This window comes from Ursus maritimus, unplaced genomic scaffold (assembly GCF_017311325.1).
Source record: "Ursus maritimus isolate PB19 unplaced genomic scaffold, ASM1731132v1 scaffold_18, whole genome shotgun sequence".
Lineage (NCBI taxonomy): Eukaryota > Metazoa > Chordata > Mammalia > Carnivora > Ursidae > Ursus > Ursus maritimus.
Genome location: NW_024424230.1, coordinates 24,670,647 through 24,688,728, shown reverse-complemented (window position 1 = coordinate 24,688,728; position 18,082 = coordinate 24,670,647). Strand labels below are relative to the sequence as shown.

Genomic DNA, 18,082 nt, shown 5'->3' with positions numbered 1-18,082 from the left:
AAAGCCAGCATGCATGGCACGGCCCCTCCCTTGAGTGTCTGGCAGGCCTGAGTACCAGTCGCATTTCCTAGAATACAGGAATAATGGTTGGAATATGGGAATAGAGAAACCTGCAGCCCTGAGCCACCCACTGGATGCCCAGCTTACAAGGCTTATTGCTATGAGGACTGAAGTAGAGAGACCTGGCCTTGCAACTCCTAACTCCTTCCCAGGCCTATTGGTCCCCCCCCCAGAAGAGCTGCCCACCCTGGGACTTTCAGACTGGACGTTGGGTTCTGCTTCCTACAGGCAGGGGGCTGGCCTAGTTGACCCCTCAGGGTCTCGTTCCAGCCCAGCGAGCTGGTGGCTGATTCTACAGGCAGGTTGCTATGGGAACTCTAACTTTGAATTTCCTGGCTCTGGGGCTGTGAAAATCACAACCTGAACCTTCCGTTGATGTGGGTTTCTCGATTAATTTCCTGTTTGATTGTTTACTTTAGAGAACGGAAAATGCCTTTGCAGGCACCTAGTTCCCTCCACCAAGACGCTTATCACACCCTCCCCCCCACAAGCCAGCAAGGTCAAGTCCAGGCCTCAGGTGGGGGGGGGGGGAACGGGGCCAGCAGCAGGGGGAGGTGCAGCTAAGAGCAAATGGCATCCTGCCCTGCCCTCTCCTTGTGCCTGCTGGGGGTCCCAGGCTGGTGGGCACCAGGAGAGATCTGTGAGTTCAGAGACGGGCCGCAAGAGAGACATTTTCCCACCGCCCAGAGCCGCAGGCCTGGCCCCCAGCCCGCCCAAACCCCTCTTTCTGTCTCAGGGAGCCGTTTTGTGCTGAGTCAGACACAAAATGCAGCCATTCCTTCAGAAGGGTAGGGTACCGTGGAGGGGGTGAAGGTCCCAGGTGCCACCCGACACCCGGTGCCTCCAGGCCAGACATTCTTGGCCAAGTTCCCCTGGGGAAGCTTGCAGAATAACTGCTTTTCCATCTGCCTGTCCTCCAACTGCTCTCCCCAGGGCCCCAACGCTCCAGCAGAGAGCAGTGGACAGGGCGTTCATTATCATAATTCCATCTTGTTCCCAGCTCCGTCCTTGGGGAGCAGTTAATGCTGGCAGGCTCAGGTGAGGCCCCGCGGCAGGTGTCATGATCCCCTGCAATGGTAGCCACCTTGCTGGGAGCACGAGGCTTTGTCACCTTCAGAGCCCTTCTCCCCACCCTGCCAGCTGAACCTCTCAGAGATGGGCAGGAGCACTCCCTCACTCACTTTATAAATAGGGGCGCTGAGCACAAGGACGGAAAGTGGAAGAGGCTAGAGGTCAGCCGGTAATCCAGGGGGGCGTCCAACCCCTCAGCACCCCTTCCCTTGTCTAGGTGACTATATAATGTACCATCCAAATCAGGGCCCTCTTGTGAGCAAAAGGGACACTTAGTAATTACTTGGGATGGCAAGTGAAAACCAGAACCATCTGAGACACCCCACTTTTTGCTGACCCCCCCCCCACCAGACTCATTTATGTGGGACTTATTGGTGGGACAGTGGTTATGTCATTTGACTATGGAGACAGATGAGATCTGGCTTCAAATCCCGGTTTTCCATGACTTGTGTGCTCTTGGGAAGTCACCCCACTCCCCGTGCCTCAGTTTCTGCAGCTATAAGTGAAGATAGCAAACTCAGATAAACTGGTAAAAGGATAAAGTGAGTCTTAAAGCGAACATACAGTGCAGAGCTTCGCCTCTAGAGCGAGCATTCAAAAAAATGTAAGCCAGGTGATGACTAAGGACCCAGAAGGTATTGGTCAGTCCTCAGGAGACCCCTTCTGGAAAGGTAAAACCTCAGAGCTGCCTCAGGCATTTCCCATTCATCCTTTAGGAGAGAGTTCCATGGATGTCCAGGAAGTGGATGCAGAATAAGCCACAGAGAGGACAGGCAAGGCTTCTAGAAGGGAAAAGAGGGAGCACTAAAGAAGGAGCTGGGAGGTGTTGACAGCAGTCATGGCCAACGTCCCTATGGTTTCAAACCCCGACCCAGGGTCCTGGGAACTTAGGGGCTGCAGGGACTCTGTGAGCAGAGCTTGCCTCCTGAGCGGGCCACTAGCCAGGGCTTGGTTCCCAAGAGGAGCCACTGGAGCCGTGGCCCCATCCTCTGGCTCCAGTGTCTGCAGGATTCAGTGTCTGCTCTGAGCCCCAGATTACGTTTCCACCCCCTGGGGCCAGTTGTGGGATGAAGCATTCCCCCATGTGACATTTACTGTGGCCACTTGGTACGAGGTGGTTTGCAAGCTCTGCAGGAAGGAGGCTAATTATTCCCTCCAGGGCGCCTGGTCCGCAGTTAGGGTGCCTGCCCGCCTGCCTGCCTGCGTTAGGAGGGCTGACAGCCAGACCACAGGGCACAAGCTTGGACTGAAGTCCAGGTCAGAACCATGAATTTCCTTGACATCTGATCATAGCCGCCATACCAGGGTTCCTTAATAGGCTAGTGCAATAGTGATATTTGGGACAAATCCCCCTCTCCCAGCGATGGCTGGAACGCAGGCTGGCACAGAGCACTGATAATAAGTGAGGAACATAGAACAGCACTGATGTCGTAGCTGCCCTGACATGCTGGGCAGCGTGAGTATCCACACATATGTGTCCCTGTGTCTACAGCCAGTCTCGCCCCTCCCGTCCATTTCAGAGGATAGGGAGCGGTATCACTTCTCTTACTTAAGGCTGAACTCTGCACCTGGGTCCTCCTCGCCTCCGATGATCCCCTTCTCTCCTGCATTCCACCGCTCATCTCTGCCTCTCCCATCCTAACAACCACTCCCCTCGGCCCCGGCCTAGGGGCCTACCCTTTTTCTCATCTGTAGGCAAGTTCAAAAAGAGAAAGAAAAGAGAGAGGGGGAGAAGGGAGAAAGGAGGGAAGGAAGGAAGGAAGGAAGGAAGGAAGGAAGGAAGGAAGGAAGGAAGGAAGGAAGGAGAGAGAGACAGAGAAGAAAGAACGGAAACCCACAAAGAAAAAGAAAGAAATGGTGTACTCTTGCTGTCTCTCCTTCCAGCCTCCCTCTGGCTCTCCAATCCTATGTGATTCAGACTTCCGTCTGTCCCTACCCCAGCTTTGAAGTCAACATGGCAAAGGTCACCCTAATCACCAGATCCAGGGGGCCCTGGTCATTGTCCATCTTACTTGACCTCTCTTGAGCATTTGACACCACTGACCTTGTACTTCTTAGAACTTTCTTGGCTTCCATAGCATCACTTCCTCCCATTCCTCTTAGCTCTCTGACTGTCCTCATTCTCCTTCGGGAGTTCCTCCTCCCCCTCCACCATCCTTTCCATGTTTGGAACCCTTACCCTCTTCTCTTCTCCTCTGGGTCTTGCCCCACTTCATCTGGGGGAGATGAACACCTACGGCCTTGACCTGGCTCTGTGATCATGGACCACCAGTCTCCCATGAGTCATCTTCCCTGATCACTCCCAGAACCATGAACTCAATATTTCTAGTGCTGAGCTCCTTCACATCCCCCCAAACCAACTCCTCATGCCTTCCTATGATCATTGATGGCACCCCCATTCATCCGGTGGGCCAAACCCCAAACCTGGGGGTTATCCATCTTCTACGTTGTCCTCTTCACCCTCACTTCTGCCTCCTAAACACATGTCCTCCCATTTCTCCTGCCTTGATTGAAGGCACTGTAATTTCTCGCAGCAGCCTCGTCACTGTCCCCTAGCCTGCAGCCCCCCACCACTCTACCAGTTCTGGTCTATCCGCCATGCTGTGCAAGAAAGGATCCTTCCAGAATGCACTCTCCAGTTAAAAATCTCTTGGGGGCTTTCCAGTCCTTTAGGATTAAATCAAAACATAGTATCATGGCAGCTAGAGCCCTTTAGGAGGTGGCCCTTGCCTTCTTTGTCGTCTGTTCTCTCTCCTCCCAGCACTATATATGTTAGCATCTTGAAATACTTGTTATTCACCAGTGCACTCTGCTGGTTCAGATTTTTTTTTTTTTTTTTGCTTTTGTGCATATGCCATATGCTGCTTCTTACACCATATGCCTGGCATGTTCTCCATCATCATTCCATCCCATGCTTCAATCCCATATACCTAGCACAATCTCTTGATCTCCCCCTACTAGACTATGAGTTCTAAGTCTTACTCTTCTTGTAGTTATACAATGTTTAGCACAACGTAGGTGTTCCATGACTGTTGTTGAAAGGATAGCTAGGCAGAAGGATGGATGGATGGATGGATGGATGGATGGATGGATGGATGGATGGAAGGACGGATGGGTGGATGGATAAGTCAGTGAGTAGGTAGATAGATGGATGAAAGAATGGGTGGGTAGATGGAAGGTTGGATACATGTGTGGGTAGGTAGAAGAATGAATGGATGGATAAATGGATATGTTGGTGGGTGGATGATTGCAGAGCTGGGTGAATAGATGCACTAATGAGTTGGTGGGTGAGTAAATGGGTGTGTGGACGGGTACAGTGGATAGATGTGTGGATGGATGGATAGATGATGGCCAATGCGAACAAAGAATATGTCAAATCAGTTCAATTTTGTGAAGGCCCAGGTTGATTCTTGCCACTGGCCAACAAAAGCAAGAATCATGAGCTCCAGCTTACCAAAATAAGAATTAGCGAATGCGAGAGAACTTAAAATAATTCTCTAAGAAAAAGATGCTGACCCAGGATTCTTTTTTTTTTTTTTAAGATTTTATTTATTTATTCGACAGAGATAGAGACAGCCAGCGAGAGAGGGAGCACAAGCAGGGGGAGTGGGAGAGGAAGAAGCAGGCTCATAGCAGAGGAGCCTGATGTGGGGCTCGATCCCATAACGCCAGGATCACGCCCTGAGCCGAAGGCAGACGCTTAACCGCTGTGCCACCCAGGCGCCCCTGACCCAGGATTCTTGAACACCTTCTAGTTGTCAGACTTGCTGTCTCGTGTGTGCAAACCACCTGACTACTGCACCTCAGTTTCTCTGTTAAGTAAAGATGATAATGCCGTGGCCTCTCCCTGTCTCCACGAGAGTGTCACGGGGGTAAATGGGATGGTACATGAAAAGTGTGCCAAGATCTTCAGGGGAGATGTGCGTTTATAAAGAAACAGATTTCATAACAATAATCACACCTTGCATTTGGATCAAGCTTTGCACTTCTCAAAGCTCCTTCACAGACATGATCTCAGTTGACTCTCAAAGCAATTCAAGGCAGGTATTATCCCCATTCTCAGGCGAGGAAAGTGAGGTGCAGAGTGATTAAGTGACATGCCTGGGGTTACTCTTAGTGAGTAGCAGGTCTTCTGACTCTAAGCCCGCTGCACAATTTTGATGACGGCCTTTTTTGGATAGATTATCTCCTTTCCTGCCTTCCCGAAGAGACCCAGACGTAATAGCCCCTCTCGGCGATGAGTCAGGGTCACTGTCGAGAGCATCCGTTCCCGTGCCGCCCTCTAGATCTAGCTGTAGATGTCGGTCCGGGTCCAGCAGAGGCGCAGGATGGAGGGGCCGGGACTCGAACCCAAGGGTGCTCCTGAGGGGTAGGTGGTCACGTGCAGCTGCCCACCCCAGTCACCTGTCCAGACCCTCGGCCTGTGTTACGGCCGTCTCCTCTCTCCCATCGTCAACATCTGTGCCCAGCACCGTGGCTCCCGTGGCCACTGCAGACCTCTCCCTGCCCCACCCTGGCTCTTGGCTCTTCTCTCCCGCCTTCCTGCGACATCCTCCACACGTCCAGCCTGTCCTGCCATGTCCTTGGCCCTTCTGTAGGCCCGGCCAGGCCATCAGGGCTCTGCAAACTTGTTCCCCAGAAAATGAGCGCGTTGCGTGCTCTCTGAAACCTTCTTGCCGTGCTCTCTGGTTGCCATTCCCGCACCCCCTGCTCTTCCCCCCAAAAGAGAGAGGCCCCCGCAAGCAGGGTCCGAGCTGGACTTTTGCAATGAGTGGGTAAGGCTTCGTGGGTTGTTTCTACAAGGTCGAAACCCTGTGCCGTCGGTGAGCTGAGGTGGTCGGGGTGGGCCGGCCAGCCCGCCTCAAGTTGGCGCTCCCTCTTCCAGGGAAAGGCAAGACGTGGCCATCTCCGGGGCTCGCTCCCCTCCCACGAAGGGAGGCAGCCCCATGGGTCCTTCCATCGGCACCCTCTTTCCCTTCCCACAGGGTGGCATCCCCAGCCACCAGCCAGCTCGCATCCTGGCTCGCCTTGGGCGGCGTGCCCGTGCCCTGGGGACCTGCCCCTGGGGACTCCAGGATCCTGCCACCAGGCAGCCTGTCTCCCGCGCTGCTCTCAGGCCTCCCACAGCCTGCCTGCGAGCACCTTGGCCTCTCCCCCAGGGAGGATATGATGGGTGTGCCCACAACAAGTCTCCGGCAGAGACAATAGGACAGGAATGCATTAGCTTCCGAACAAGCACTGTGTGGGCTCGCACAATTGCCTTGGATTCCCATCCAAGAAACACATTTCGCTGTTCGAGGGCGCGGGTGGCTTGCCTGCCCCAGCCCGCCCACACCCCTCTCTGTGCCAGAGACTTTGATGAGAGGGCTGCTCCTTCCACCCACTCCAGGGCCCGCAGCCCCCAGGTGGGGCAACCCTGCCTCTTCAGTGGGTGCGGTGTCTCTTCCAGAGTGGCCGCGGTGGGGAGGGAGAGGCCTGCCCACCCCACGAGTCCCGGCCCTGCCACGACTTACTCTAACCAGTTGGTTATTGTGGTAGAGCATAGAGAACAGACGATGGATCGTTTTAGCCAGTTCGGTGGCATCAGGGACATTCACTTTGTGCCACCACCACCCATCTCCAAGAGGTTTCACCATCCCGGACTGAAACTCTGTTCCCATCAAACCCTGACTGCCCAGTCCCCCATCCCGGCTGCCCCTGGCAACTGCCATTCTACTTTCTGTCTGTATGAATTTGACTGTTCTTGACTATAGAAGTGGAATCTTTAAAAAAAGAAGTGGTATCTTCTTCATTTCACCCAGCAGAATGTCCTCAAGGTTCATCCATGTGGTAGCAGGTGTCAGCCCTGCCTTCCATGTGAAGGCTGAAGAACATTCCACTGTGTGGATGGACCACAGTAGTTCATCCCTGTCCATCCCTCCACGGACACTCAGTTTGCTTCCACTTCTTGCCTGTTGCGAACATGGGTGGATGAGTACCTGTTCGAGATGCTGTTACTTTTTGAGACTCACCTTGGAGTTAAAAAAAAAAAAAAGAAAGAAAAGAAAAGCATTGTCTCCAGAAGATTGCAAATGGAGCATACATAAACAAGAGAGCTCGTTGGCCCCTCTCCACACACCAGCAGGGGTTTGTTTATCCAAACCTGAGCTGTCCCTTGGGAAAAAGCAGAGTCCTAAAGAAACGGAACACAGAACAGGTGAGTTTGGCCAAGATGGAAAAGAGTGGAAAGATCCTGCACTTGGGACACTGCCTGCAAACGACAGGTTGGGACAGATTCTTCGGGAGCTGCTGATTGCCTGGAGGCTGGGAGCCTGTAACAGGGGCAGCGAAAGGGATCTCAGGAGGGAGCCCCTGCGGAGTTGTGTCAAGATCTCCTGGGTGAGGAGGTCAGCGTCTTGTTATGCCACAAAGAGCAGCAGGGAGTGACTTCCGGGGAGGTTGAGGGGGACACTCTCCAAAGCCCCTTCAGCTCTAGGGCTCGGAGACCACTCTGCAATGCTCCTCGTGAGAGGCCAGGACAGCATTTGCAGGGAGAACAGGAAGCGGTCTGCGGCCTCCCTGCAGATTCCCTTCACATCCCTGCACCCAGCAACTCTGAAGGAAAAGTGTAATGACCCACCCCGGTCCTCCCCCACTGCCCTGAGAAAACCCAGCAGGCCATTTGCAAGAGGGCCTATCGCACGATATGATTGTTGGCTTAGCACAGGCTTTCCCAAGCAACCAAGTGAAAGATAAGGCTGGAGGAGAGGCCTGGGGTTGGGAGCCAGCCCACAGCTCTGCCTGAGCGCCCAGGCGAGCCACCCTGGCCCTCCAGAGCACCCCACCCTGAGTCTGTCCCTGCCCTGCTAGCCAGGAGCCAGGGCTTCCAGGGAGGGAGCCGGGCAGCCCGGGAGTTTGGGCACACAGAGGAGAAGGGACTGGAGGGGAAGGTCCAGACCTAAGGTTGTGGGGAAGAAAGAGCAGGAACAGAGACCCCCCCACTCTGCAGTTCCCAGCCTCCATTAGGAAGCAGAGGGCAGGCCATGCCTGGGGGGGAGGGGTAGAGGAAATGGGAAGAAGGGGGCACTTGCTCACCAGGGCCAAGGGCTTGGCCAGCAACAATATGGAGGCTCAAGGAAGCTTTCCACGCAGCGCTGTCAGCAGCTCAGGGGGCCGCTTGGAGGGAGAAACAATCACCTTTCAGAACATCTAGTACTTGCCAGGCCCTGACGCCTACCAGTATTCCCATAATGTGACTTCCCTGGTCCCTAGCGCCCCTAAGAAGCTAAGGTCAGGACAGAACATGATCCCAGGGTCACTTCAACTTACCACGACACGCCCCCTTGAGCACCTGCTGTGTGTCAATGTGCTGGACGCACCCAGAGTGGACCGTGTTCTTCCCACAAGCCGCCGGCCGGCCTGCTGCCCCCTTCCCCACCCAGTCGCCAGTACATACTCTGTCCCTAAGAGTTCCCCCTCCTCCAGAATCCCCCCCCTTTCTTGTGATTTCTACTAGGAATTTTTAAGGATTATTTTTCCCCCAGTAAGTGCTACAGAAAACCTCTCAGAGAACAAAGTTACATTCAGAAAGAAATTCCAGCAAACCTTACAGATTAGTCCCTCTCTGCCCTGCAGAGTAAACAGGGCTAGGCCCACTTCCCCTTGCTGACCCCGTCCTAGGTGGTCACAGGCCCCTCCCAGTCTGGGCACCAGCCCCTCCCCGAGCAGGCGGGGTTGGGTGCGGACCACAGGCCTTAGGTAGGCCGGCTGCAAGGTGAATCACCTCCCTCAGCTTTCTGCAGAACCTGGTTCCTGGTCTCCAGTCTAGCCTCCCGGGTCCTCTAAATGAGGGAGGCCCTTCCCCATGTGCCTCCCAGAGGCCCACCAGGTACCGGCTTGGTGGAAGCCTCCTCTGGTTCCCCTTGGGGGTCTGCAGCTCTGGGAGGCAAGAAAACTCCAGAAGCCGACCCTGGTGTAGCAGGGGAGGGGCAGCGGTGCGCTGCAGGGCGCTCCATTATGCCAGTGTATTGTTAATTCTTTAACCAGACCCCTCGCTGCTTTTACTGTAATGATCGTGCAGCAAAACCTTGTATCCACGTCAGGGTGGGTGTCCAGGTCCATGTGCAGGACGCATTCCTTAAAGTGGGACAAAACAGAGGCCCTGTCCTGGTGGAGCTTGCCTTCAAGGTGTGGGGGGGAGACAGCAGACAGACCAGTAGGTAATGCGTCAGGGGCGAGTTCGGCGACAGCAAGACGTAAGCCAGCAGGTGAGCGGGGCTGAAGGGTTTCACAGAGGCCAGTGTGGGGAGGCCTGGCTGGTGTGGTGACGTTTGGGCAGAGCCCTGACTATGAAACGAGAGAGTGAGGTCCGCGCCTCTGGTGGCTGAGGGTGCCAGTGACGGAAGCACGAAGGCCGGGAGTCAGGACCGTGTCAGTGAGTAGACCATGCACGCCAACGCCTGTCACTTTGTGTTGGCGACACCATTTCCTCCCCTGGATTGTCCCTTGCTCTCCGCCTGCTTTTCATTGGAGCAGGTCAAGGATGCCTGTGTTCTTCATCCCCAAATGATTTCTGCGTGTCTGCTGCCAGCCCAGTTCTGAGAGATACAGGGAGAGGGGAGGGGAGGGAAGGGAAGGAAAGGAGGCCTGGTCCCTGAGAGTATCTCTGGCCTGGGCAGCCAGCACCGACCTGTCTGGCCCCTGGCCCCTTGGGGCCTTGATACCCCGCACACTCAGGGGGCACGTAGCAAAGCTCACCCTGAATCTTCAGCCGTCCTGAGGTGCGTGCTTCTGGCTCTTGCTGGGAGGACCCCCAGGCTGTGTGGATGGATGCAACGTGACAGGAGAAGGGAAGAGGAGAGGAGGACGTGCAGAATTCGGATTTCAAGCTAGCAGCAGGAATAGTACCCCCGTGATTTCACCTCTGCTTGAACACGTCGTGCCCGGGCCAAAAACCTTGACTCCAGTTCTCGTTCAGGGAACAAGAACACTCACCCTAGAAGTGCCTTCCTCTTGTGCTCTCCTCACCCTCCACCCTTCCTCTAAAACTAACAAAAACAAAAAACAAACAAACAAAAAAAACAATGCAGGAATCATATCGACCAACATTGGGTGAATCCCTGCTGTTGCCAGGAGCTAGGCCAGGTGTTAAAGGTGGCACATAGGAACACAGCACTGTCCCAGCCTCAGGAAGTGGGCGGTTCACCCTGGAAAATGTCTTTTCACTCGTGTGGAATGCCAAGCGGGTGGGAAAGCCAGGGAGTGAGAAGCGGGGGGAGGGGGGGTGGCGTACCAGGGCCTGGGGTGACCTGGAAGTCTCCAAGGAAAACTGTGGGCCTTGAAGGGCGGGCAGTTCCAGCAGAGGGAGAAGTTGCCCACGGCAGGTAATCTGAACACAGGGTCCTATGGATGTGACGATCGGTGTGGCGGGGGATGGCGGTGGGCGCGTACATTGGGGTTTTCAAGAAGCAGCTTCAGCCTGTCGGGGGGACAGAGGAAGAGGAGGTCAGCGGGGTTTGTGGAGAACACGACTGTAGTGCTTCTCTGAAGCTGTGCCTCGGGGACATGTCTACTGGGAATGAGGAAAAAGAGGAATTTTGTGAAAAAGCCAGAAAGTAGCGAATATTGGTGAGGATGTGGAAAAATCAGAGCCCCAGACATTGCTAGAGGGAGTCGCAAAATAGCACAGCCGCTGTCGTTCCTCAGGTCCCCAGAAAGCTCAGCGTGGCCCAGCAATTCCCCTCGGAGGGAAGGACCCCCCGAGATTGAAAACATGCACTCACACAAAAACCTGTACACGAATGATCACAGAGGCATTATTCGTGACAGCCAAGAAAGGGGAAACAGCCCCCATGTCTATCAGCTGATGAATGTCGAAACAGAACGTGGTCTGTCCGTACCATGGAATATTATTCAGCCATAAAAAGGAACAAAAGACTGGTACATGCTACCACACGGGTGATCTTTTAAAAAGTTCTGTTAATGGAAGAAGCCAGTCACAAAAGACCACATACTGTATGAGGCCCTTTATGTGAAATATCCAGAAAAGACAAATCCAGAGACCAAGGAGATTAGGGGGTGCCAGGGGCTAGGGAGGGGGATGAAAATGTTCTGGAGTTGGGTAATGCTGAGGGTTGTGGAACCTTGTGAAAATATTGGAAGTCACTGAGTTGTATACTTAAAAATGGCGGATGATGGGGCGCCTGGGTGGCACAGTCGTTAAGCGTCTGCCTTCAGCCCAGGGCATGATCCCGGAGTCCTGGGATCGAGCCCCATGTCAGGCTCTTCCGCTGGGAGCCTGCTTCTTCCTCTCCCACTGCCCCTGCTTGTGTTCCCTCTCTCGCTGGCTGTCTCTCTCTGTCAAATAAATAAATAAAATCTTAAAAAAAAAAAAATGGCGGACGCTGTGTGAATTCTACCTCAGCTGAGAGAGAGAAGGAATGAGAGGAGGCAGAGGGCAGCCTGGACGGGGGCATGGCCAGTCCCAGCACCGAGCAGCCTGCCCATGGCCTTGGTCAGGAAGCCATTCCAGCCTCTGGGTAAGTCAGCCCAGCTGTGGTTTTGCAGAAGAGCACCGTGAGTTCTGGAAGTCCTCCTCTAGCCAGGGCCCAGGAGCGCCTGAGACCGTGGCTGAGCCTCCTCCGCCCGTCAGGAAGTCTTTGCACTAATTGCAGCTCTCTGAGGATTTTCGCTGACCAGTCGTTACGGCCGATGGTCCGAGCATATTTGCCGCCGCCATCAGACCCACCTGCAGCCTTGCTTTGCCGTGGCCTCTAATCGTAGCCTTCTGACCTCGCCCGGGCGCCCGGGCTCTATAACCACAGTGGTCCTCCGGCTGCTCAGATCCTGCGAGCGAAATCACTGTTTTCCTGCCGCCCTCGGACCTTCGTGGGCTCTCTCCCCAGCCCTCCCCTCCGACGTGTCTGTTCCAGGCTGCATCAGGGCTGGGGTAGGGAGGGGGCCAGCTGCAGGGGCCCGGGAGCTGGCGTGCCGCCCCCCTCAGTTGTGTTCTCTGCCTCTCTCTTCTACAGCTCTTGCAATCTCAGGATGTGAAAGAAGACGCCGTCCTGTGCTGCTCAATGGAGGTAAGCGTCTCTGACTTCACACCCGGTGTGCCCCCCACGCCTTCCACCTGTGGGCAGTGGCGGATCACCTCACGTACCCACAAGTCCTGGGCAAGGGTGTGTAGGCGGGGCTGGTGGGGAATGGCTTCCTGAGCCGATGTGGATCCAGAATTGTCAACCCCAAACCAGAGTAAGTGTGGATGGGTAACCAGGCCACTCCTAGCTGGAGGAAGAGACGGCTGGTTCTCTAGAGGGAAGGGCCAAGCATTGTGCACTGTCCTTCTGTCCCCAAGACCACCTTTTCCTTGCACCAGGCACGCCACATAAATGACTTAAGAGATTCCAGGTGACCCCCGCCCCCAAATATCTCCCTTGGCTTTGGTGGTGCCGGGTTTGGGGACACTGCCCAAGGCCTGAGGCCCCATGTTGGCACCCTCTGTTTCAAAGCACCCCCGTAGGAGGCGCCACTCCTATTCCCAAAGTGTGGCCACTACTCACTGAAACTCTTCCTCTGGGATCTTCCTCAGGGGCAAACCTTGCTCTGGGAAACCAACCCAGTCATTCAGAATAGAGTGCAAGGAGGACAGGTGCTTTGAGCGTGAGCACCCAGGGCGTGTCGGGGCTGCGTGAGCACATCTCTCGGGTGGCTTCTGCCCAGCCTCCAAGGCCACTGCCTAGGCTTGGAGGCCAGAGGTGCTGCGAGTCTGGACAACAGTCTCAGGTCTATGGGATGGTCACTGTTCATTTGTGGAGCTCTATCTGGGTACCTTAGATGGGACTTGGTGACGGGGAGATAGGGGAGAAGAAAGCCTCTTCCCTGCCCTCAGCTTCCACTCTGGCTGGGGATAGATAACACAGCGTAGAGGAGAAATATGGGTAGAGAGCATGCATCGCTGAGGAGTCAGAGGAGAGAGATCAGGGTGGTCCAGGGAGGTCAACGAGGACTTTATGAAAAAGGCAGAGCCTTGAAAAATGGGTGGGATGAGACAGGGATGGGGCAGAGATGGAGACTGAGATCATGTGGAGAGGACCCACGGGGGCTTCTGCCCGAGGGTGCATGATCCAGACCCTGGGATCTCTTCTTCCCGACACTGGCTTTTCAGCATCATCAGGGGCCTCTCTCGAGGGCGAGCCCTCTGGCTGGCCTTCTGCCCCGGTTCATGTTTCCCTCCCGCACTTCATGTCACAAGTGTGGACAGAGGTCAGTGCTGGGGTGGGGAGGTGGGATTAGGGGCAGGAGAGAAATAGGAGACCTCATCCCTGCTCTCAGGTTCCAGAGACATGCAGGTAATAATGACTAAGCTCGCTTCTAGAGAGACATCCTAGCAGGTGGAAATTAACACAGTGTAGCCTGGTCACCTTTGAAGGGAGCAAGTCAGCCATTGAGGGCCTGAGCAGTGGTCAGGGAAGGCTTCCTGTAGGAGGGGAAGCTCTTGGGTGAAAGACAGAAGGAGCATGGTCCCGGTAAGGGCTCTTTTCAGCCCCGGGCAGCAGGCAATAACCTAATCCCTGTTATTCCTGCGGCAGATTGGTCGGTAAATGTGGGCTTTCACGGTTGACTCCTTCCACCCTCCCACCTCCCCGTCCTCCCTGTGACACAGATGCCTGGCCTACACCTTCCAGAGAGAATCCACTTATTTCCTGTCCCTGCCGCCAGCCCCCCTGCCCATTCTGGGGCCCGAGTCCTGTCCTAACCCCCGCTTGCCTGCCCACAGCTGCAGAGCACAGGCCGGCTGCTGGAGGAGCAGCTGCCCGAGATGATGACCGAGCTCCTGGCCAGCGCCCGCGACAAGATGCTCTGCCCCTCAGAGTCGATGCTGACCCGGTCGCTGCTTCTGGAGGTCATCGAGCTCCACGCCAACAGCTGGAACCCTCTGACGCCCCCCATCACGCAGTACTACAACAGAACCATCCAGAAACTGACAGCCTGACAGCCAGGGGGCCTGGCGGGCGGCCCGCGGGCAGCTGGGGCCCTGGTACCCAGGGCCAGATGGACAGGCGGGAGGACAGGGGTGGCCCTGGCGGGAGAAAGAAGTGGGGAGGAAAGCAGGCAGAGCCGGCGGCCAGTCTGGAGCCAGACAGGGAAGGAGGAGTGCCCCTCAGCCAAGCCCCCCCAGCCCCACGCATGTGGCAGCTCACACCAATAAGGGAAGCATGTATCTTTCTCATGGTGGCCCCGGTAGCCCCTCCCCACTCCCGCTCCTCCCGGCCCCCTCCCATCAACCGCGTCCCCCGCAGGGCTTTGTGCGAGGGGTTTCATCTCTGTGACTCCTCCGAGGCCCTGGCAGCTCCGCACGCCGGGGTACCGCTTGGGTCAGAAAGGACCTCAGAAGCCTGAAAAAGTGGGTCGGGGACGGGCTTGCATTGTTCCTGCTGTCAGCCACAGTCGCCAACTGGCAGCAGGCGACATAGAGCAGATGTCCGGGAGGACAAAGGCAGGCACGGTCCCCACCAGCCGCCCGTAATTGACGGCCTTTGTCCGCCACGGTCGGTCAGGCTGGGGGACGGAGGCTTCTCCTCTAACCTTCACGCTGCACCCTCCCCACTTCCAGTTTTTCCTCCATGTGGCCCCCAAGCCTCAGGCCCAGGGCGGGGGGGGGGGGGGAGCTGGAGTGTGCGGTTCTGCTCCTACTCCTGTGTTTTATTGTTTTATTTTCAAAAGTCATCTGCTTTGAAGTTTCCTCTCTGGATGCAAAGAGTCCGAGATGTGATCACACAGTCAGCACCACGAGGACCCCCCCCCCATTAGTGGAAGATCAAACCCAGCCCTCTCTGGAAGGATTCTAGCCACAGATAGCTTGCCAGTAGCCAATTAGGGTAATTGGAAACTTCTGCCCCGGCGGGGGTCCCGCTGGAACCCTGTGCTCCGTAGCCCTTGGCTTCCAGGACCTCTGTTCTCTTCTTCGAGCTGTGCTCTGTCAAAGGGCTGATACTGTCGCGGGCGCCAGGAGTGCGTTAAACCCCCATCCTGGTTTGGGGGGCAGGGGGAGCCTGTGGTGAATGGGGCACAGAACGAGGCTGGCAAATTCAAGCCAAACCTCGAGGTGATGTTGCCCACGCCACAGACAGGTCTTGTCCCTGGCTTAGTCGGGCGAGGGGGGGGAATGGCTGTTGGGGGCTGCCTGGCTCCCCGGGACTTGGAGCTTAGCTAACTGGGCTGTGTCGCTGGCCTAGCCTCATGGCAGGCAGGCTCCAGAAGCCGAGGCCCCCCCCCAGCCAAGGTCCGAATGCTGCAGGAGGGCTCTGGGCACTGCAGCCCCTGGGCTGTGGGGAGCGGTGCAGTCACTGAGTCATGAGAACAGTGAGTCGAGCAGGCGGAGCAGCCAAACACACACAGCTTTCCAGGCTGGGAACGACACTGGGGTTTCTCGGAAGGGCCAGGTCCTGGGGAGAGCCCCTTCTCTTTGGGGGATGCAAGTCAGGCTCCAGGAGGCGTCACGGGCATCTGCCCAGCCCCAGCTCTGGGGTCTGGAGCCCATTGATAAGCCCCTGTATAACGACCTCAGAGCCCAGCAGCTTCCTTTACTGAGGCCCGTCACTCCCTGGGTCACTGGAGGGCCTTGGCTGCCTGGTCCACTCAGGCTGGCCAAGGAGTGAGGGCTGGAAGTTTTCCTTTGTGGAGCAGGCAGGGAGGGGGAGGGGGAGGGGGGCCCCCAGTACTCCCTGGCTTTCCCTCCCCAGGATGGGAGCCTATGCGGGTCCCAAGGCAGAGCGTGTTGGGGACACGCGTGAGGGACACAGGTTTCCCTGGAACGGGCCTATGGCTTCTGCCCCTAGTCTTTGCCTCCTCCCCTCCTCGAGCTTCTCCTCACTGTCTTTCCTCCTCAGCAGGCACCTTCAGCCCAGCCTGGGGCCCAGGGACACCAGAGGCCCCGCAGGAGGCCCTGAGGGAAGAGCTAGACAAAGGTTGGAGGGCTCAGAGAGGACACAGGGGGCCTCATGGTCTGGGGGAGTCAGGCAGCCTCTGCGGGGCATGGAGCCGCTCCCAGGCAGACGTCAGAGAGCTGCGTCTGGGCTGCAACGGGCCTAGCTCCCCTCGAGTGCCAGTGTGAGGCCTGGGTGTGCGTGCGTGCGTGTGTGTGCGTGTGTGTGTGTGTGTGTGTGAGCGCATCGCTGAGAACAAAGCAGGGCCCCAGAGGAAGGGAGTGACCCAGTGGAACAGGGTCTCCTGCCCCTTCCACGGAGCAGAGAGCAAGCACGCAGGGGCTCCTGTTCCCCGCAAAGCCGAGACCGGTGGCATGGTGGGCGCCATGGGCCTCATGCCCCTTCCTCCTAACGCCCCTTCCTCCTGACGGCCTCTTTGGTGGTCTTGCCTCAGGGCCACCCCTCCTTGACTGTTAGGACCAGAGTATGAAGAAGTAAGATATAAATATGTATACATATATAAATATATTTTTAATTACGTGTCGTGTCACGGCGGCTCCAGACATGGTTTGCCTAGTTTATCCCATTGCTTGAAAGTGCTTCCTGGCCAATCCAAATAACAATGTAAGCTGTTTTTCTAAATGCAGGTTGCTGCTACTCTTTGGGACATGGAAGGAAAACGTTTAAAAAAAATTTTTTTTTTAAAGGAAATAACAGTAAAGCATAAATTCTGTGACTCTGAGGCCGCCTCCCGAGGGAGACTACTCAGACAGGAACCGGCGGGGCAGAAGTGGGCGCCCCACAGGCCCCTAGCCCCTCCCCAGGCCAGACCCCCCTTCTGCTGAGTGAGGAAGGCCGTATCCAAGTTGACCTCTGAATGTATTCGATGGGAGGCAAAACTGGATATTGCATTTCTGAGGCTCGCGTTGTTCTCCCTACCCGCCCCGCGGCTTTCTTGGCACCGTGAAGAGGCGAAGTCCGGCCATCTGATGTTGATCCTGTCTCGGTCTGTCCCCCCTGCCGGTCAAGACCAGAGAGTCCTTGCTTTCCACTCGGGCGGCCAGCTCGCTCACCACAGCCCTGCTCCCCTCGGCCTCGTGGCTTTGCCTGAGCGCGGGGACCGCAGCCCCAAGAAGGCTCCTAACCTCCCCCGGAGAAGGTGGGAGCCCCACCATCACCTGTGGGGAATGTGCACCCCAAACCCAGTTTCATCTGTTTGTCCTTCCTCGATCAGTCTGTAAACCTTCGGGGTTTAGGGATCGCCCTGTCCATCCGTGTAAATGTAAATGTTGGCCGAGTCGGTATTTATTCTAATTTTTATTTTATTTTATTTTCTCTGAGGGAGGGGGAGGGGGTGTGGGAAATGGACCACTGATCACGCCTTGGGCAGCTGCAGGGGCGGGGACCCCGCCAGCCAGGCCGCCGCAAGGAGCAGCCCCATGGGGCCGCCCCAGACGCCACGTTCCAGTCTCTTATCTGGCATCAGAGCCCGGCCAGTGTTGCTCGTATGAGAGACTCTCAGGCCTGCCCGTGGAGTCCGGGGCCTCAGCTGCTGGCGCTGTGTGGGGACCTCTGCCTGGGCCTCTGAGGATGGAGATGGCAGAGAAGGCCACACTCCTCTGCTCGGGACACTGGCGTACAAGGGCTGCCCGCCTCGCCTGAGCCCGCTGGGAGCCCGCCGACGGGACCTACCTCCCCGGAGCAGGGGCCTGGGGCTTCCCGCCAAAGCCGCAGCAGAATCCTCCTCACGCGACCCACTTTCCCTCCCTCAGTATGTCCTGCTTTCCAGCTGAACCCAAACTACAAGTGGGTTTAAAAAATAAACACCAAAACCCAAAAATGCCCTGAATCCGTGTTCTCTGTGTGTTCGGCAAAGGAAATCCTTCCCAGAGTCTTCTGTGGCCTCCGCCAGCGCTGGCAGAGACCTCCAAGGAGCCCCTGGCCGGGCCAGGAGCTGATGAGAAGGTTTCCCACAGTGCGGCCGTCTGGGAGAGCAGGGGCATGGTCTGGGGCCTGGGGAAGGCTGTGAGGGAGAGGTCCAGAGA

General features: G+C 56.3%; 1 protein-coding gene across 5 annotated transcripts in view; it reads left to right on the top strand.

Annotated features, from left to right (window-relative positions):
* CTIF (cap binding complex dependent translation initiation factor) overlaps positions 1-17,879 on the top strand; it is a 308,542-nt gene extending 290,663 nt beyond the window's left edge. For all 5 annotated transcript variants that reach the window (XM_040632532.1, XM_040632531.1, XM_008691789.2 and 2 more), the window contains 2 exons: positions 12,141-12,194; positions 13,889-17,879. In XM_040632532.1, coding sequence (XP_040488466.1) covers positions 12,141-12,194; positions 13,889-14,104 — 270 coding nt within the window. In that variant the 3' untranslated portion in view covers positions 14,105-17,879. The remainder of the gene's footprint in view (positions 1-12,140; positions 12,195-13,888) is intronic.
* The last annotated feature ends 203 nt before the right edge of the window (positions 17,880-18,082 follow it).